Source organism: Anarrhichthys ocellatus, unplaced genomic scaffold (assembly GCF_004355925.1).
Source record: "Anarrhichthys ocellatus isolate YVR2014 unplaced genomic scaffold, GSC_Weel_1.0 scaffold2881, whole genome shotgun sequence".
NCBI classification, from domain to species: Eukaryota; Metazoa; Chordata; class Actinopteri; order Perciformes; family Anarhichadidae; genus Anarrhichthys; species Anarrhichthys ocellatus.
This window is the reverse complement of record NW_022282855.1, coordinates 4,676-6,766: the sequence shown is the minus strand read 5'-3', so window position 1 is coordinate 6,766 and position 2,091 is coordinate 4,676. Positions and strand designations below refer to the sequence as shown.

At 42.3% G+C, this 2,091-nt stretch overlaps 1 protein-coding gene across 2 annotated transcripts in view; it reads left to right on the top strand.

Moving 5' to 3' along the window:
- The first annotated feature begins 140 nt into the window (after positions 1-140).
- LOC116378613 (tyrosine-protein kinase Fer-like) overlaps positions 141-2,091 on the top strand; it is a 5,831-nt gene continuing 3,880 nt past the window's right edge. The window contains exons 1-5 of one of the 2 annotated variants that reach the window (XM_031840512.1): positions 141-433; positions 968-1,174; positions 1,267-1,389; positions 1,682-1,738; positions 1,884-2,002. In XM_031840512.1, coding sequence (XP_031696372.1) covers positions 392-433; positions 968-1,174; positions 1,267-1,389; positions 1,682-1,738; positions 1,884-2,002 — 548 coding nt within the window. In that variant the 5' untranslated portion in view covers positions 141-391. The remainder of the gene's footprint in view (positions 434-967; positions 1,175-1,266; positions 1,390-1,681; positions 1,739-1,883; positions 2,003-2,091) is intronic. The other variant, XM_031840513.1, reaches the window with a different exon arrangement.

The window sequence follows — 2,091 nt, the reverse complement described above, 5'->3', positions numbered from 1 at the left end:
AACATGAGTACTGGCTGAAGGTACATTATAACGTTATCATGATGTGTTCACATGTCATCTGTAAAATGTAGTTTTGGTGATAAACTAGAATAAATCCAGTAGTTTGAAGGAGATGTTTTCACATGAATATAAAACAGATATTAAAGATGAATTATGGATCTGGATCTGTTAATATGGATCATCAATGATCAATAATTAGTATCGGCAGCAATAGAATGTGATCATGGATCTAAAAGTTAGATTTTCTCTCTTCTTTCTTTTGTTCCGTTGCTCCACTAACATTGAAACTGTAAATGTTTATTTTCTCTGAGAGACGTCGTTTGTGTGTTTTCAGGACATAACTAAGGAGAGGAGTTCTCGGTTCGACACTCTGCGTCACTCTCTGGCCGGGATGATCCGATCTCCTAAAGCCATGCTGGGCTCCTCCACCTCGGTGAGACTTATCTCCTGTGAAGACTCACGTCGGCTGCTTTACTACAGCGGAATGAACCCAAAATAAACTACTTCTGCTGTGATTTAACTGCAGCAAACAGATGAAAAGATGCTTAAATAATGACATGATGATTTGTAAAATGTCTGAATTCATGTTTTGTTAGTTCTTTCTACAAGACGACAAGCAAACAACTTTTAAAATGCATATTTTCTGAATGGAGTTTGGATCAGCCTATCAGTGCTATGCTAAGCTAACATTTTAGCAGCTCCATCAACACTCAACATAACGTCATCTAGGCGTAAATACGGCAGCGTTATTGTTTGTACCGTATGGTTCATACACATGCATATATAAATAGTTTATCTTAATAGGAGATATCAAAGAGATCTGGGAACACTTGAACTCGATGGAAAACATCACGAGGTCAAAGAGAGACGTGACCCTCGTCGACCATCATTCATCAGATGCTGTCACATGTTTTTGTCAATAAAGATCGTTTGAATTCAAACTGACACACTTTGTTCCTCCCTGCAGCAGTTCTTCGATGTGATCCCGACGTCGGGGCGCCCCCTGGCGGAGCAGGAGTGGTACCACGGCGCCATCCCCCGCACCGAGGCTCAGGAGCTACTACGGCAACAGGGAGACTTCCTGGTGAGGGAGAGTCACGGTAAACCGGGCGAGTACGTCCTGTCGGTGTTTTCTGACGAGCAGCGGAGACACTTCATCATCCAGTACGCCGACGTATGTACACACATTACTACATAAATATGAATACAATGAAAGAATGCACTGTAAAAGATGACACGTTAACCGTCTCTCTCTCTCTCTGGTAGAGTCAGTACCGTTTCGAGGGGACGGGTTTCTCCACCATTCCTCAGCTCATCGAGCATCATTTCTCCACCAAACAGGTCATCACCAAGAAGTCTGCAGTCGTGCTGCTCAACCCCGTCATTAAGGCAACCGCTTCTTTCTACATATTCACACACACACACAGCTATTCTGAGCAAAGACGTGTCGTCTAATACTAAAGATGATGAGTATAACTGTTGTATAATGAACTAAAACAGAATCAGTGTATGTCAGCTGTGGAAGGGAAATGTAATTATTTCCATTATTTTTAGGTTTCTTGACAAAACATCTGTAATTATATAAAGTAAGAACTGATCATCTAACATACTAAATACACACATGACTATCTAACACACACATAGATGTTCCTGCTTCATGAGTTAGTTCTTCTGTCTGCAGGATAAGAAATGGATCCTGAACCACGAGGACGTGGTGCTGGGGGAGCTGCTGGGAAAGGTGACCTCACTTCCTGTTTCCTGTTATCAAACCACTTCACTACAGTTCTGTAATGTTTTTTCTGTTATTTCAGTTTGTAACATTTTGCCCTCACTGTGTCTCTCTCTCTATGTCCCATCATGCCTTGCGGTCTGCTGGTTGCCAGGGTAACTTCGGCGAGGTGTTCATTGGGACGCTACAGCGCGACAAAACACCAGTGGCTGTTAAAACGTGTAAAGAAGATTTACCTCCAGAGCTGAAGATCAGGTTCCTGTCTGAGGCCAGGTCAGCATCGCTCAATGCATCGCTCAATACATCCATCAATAGATCCATCAATACATCCATCAATAGATCCATCAATACATCCATCAATA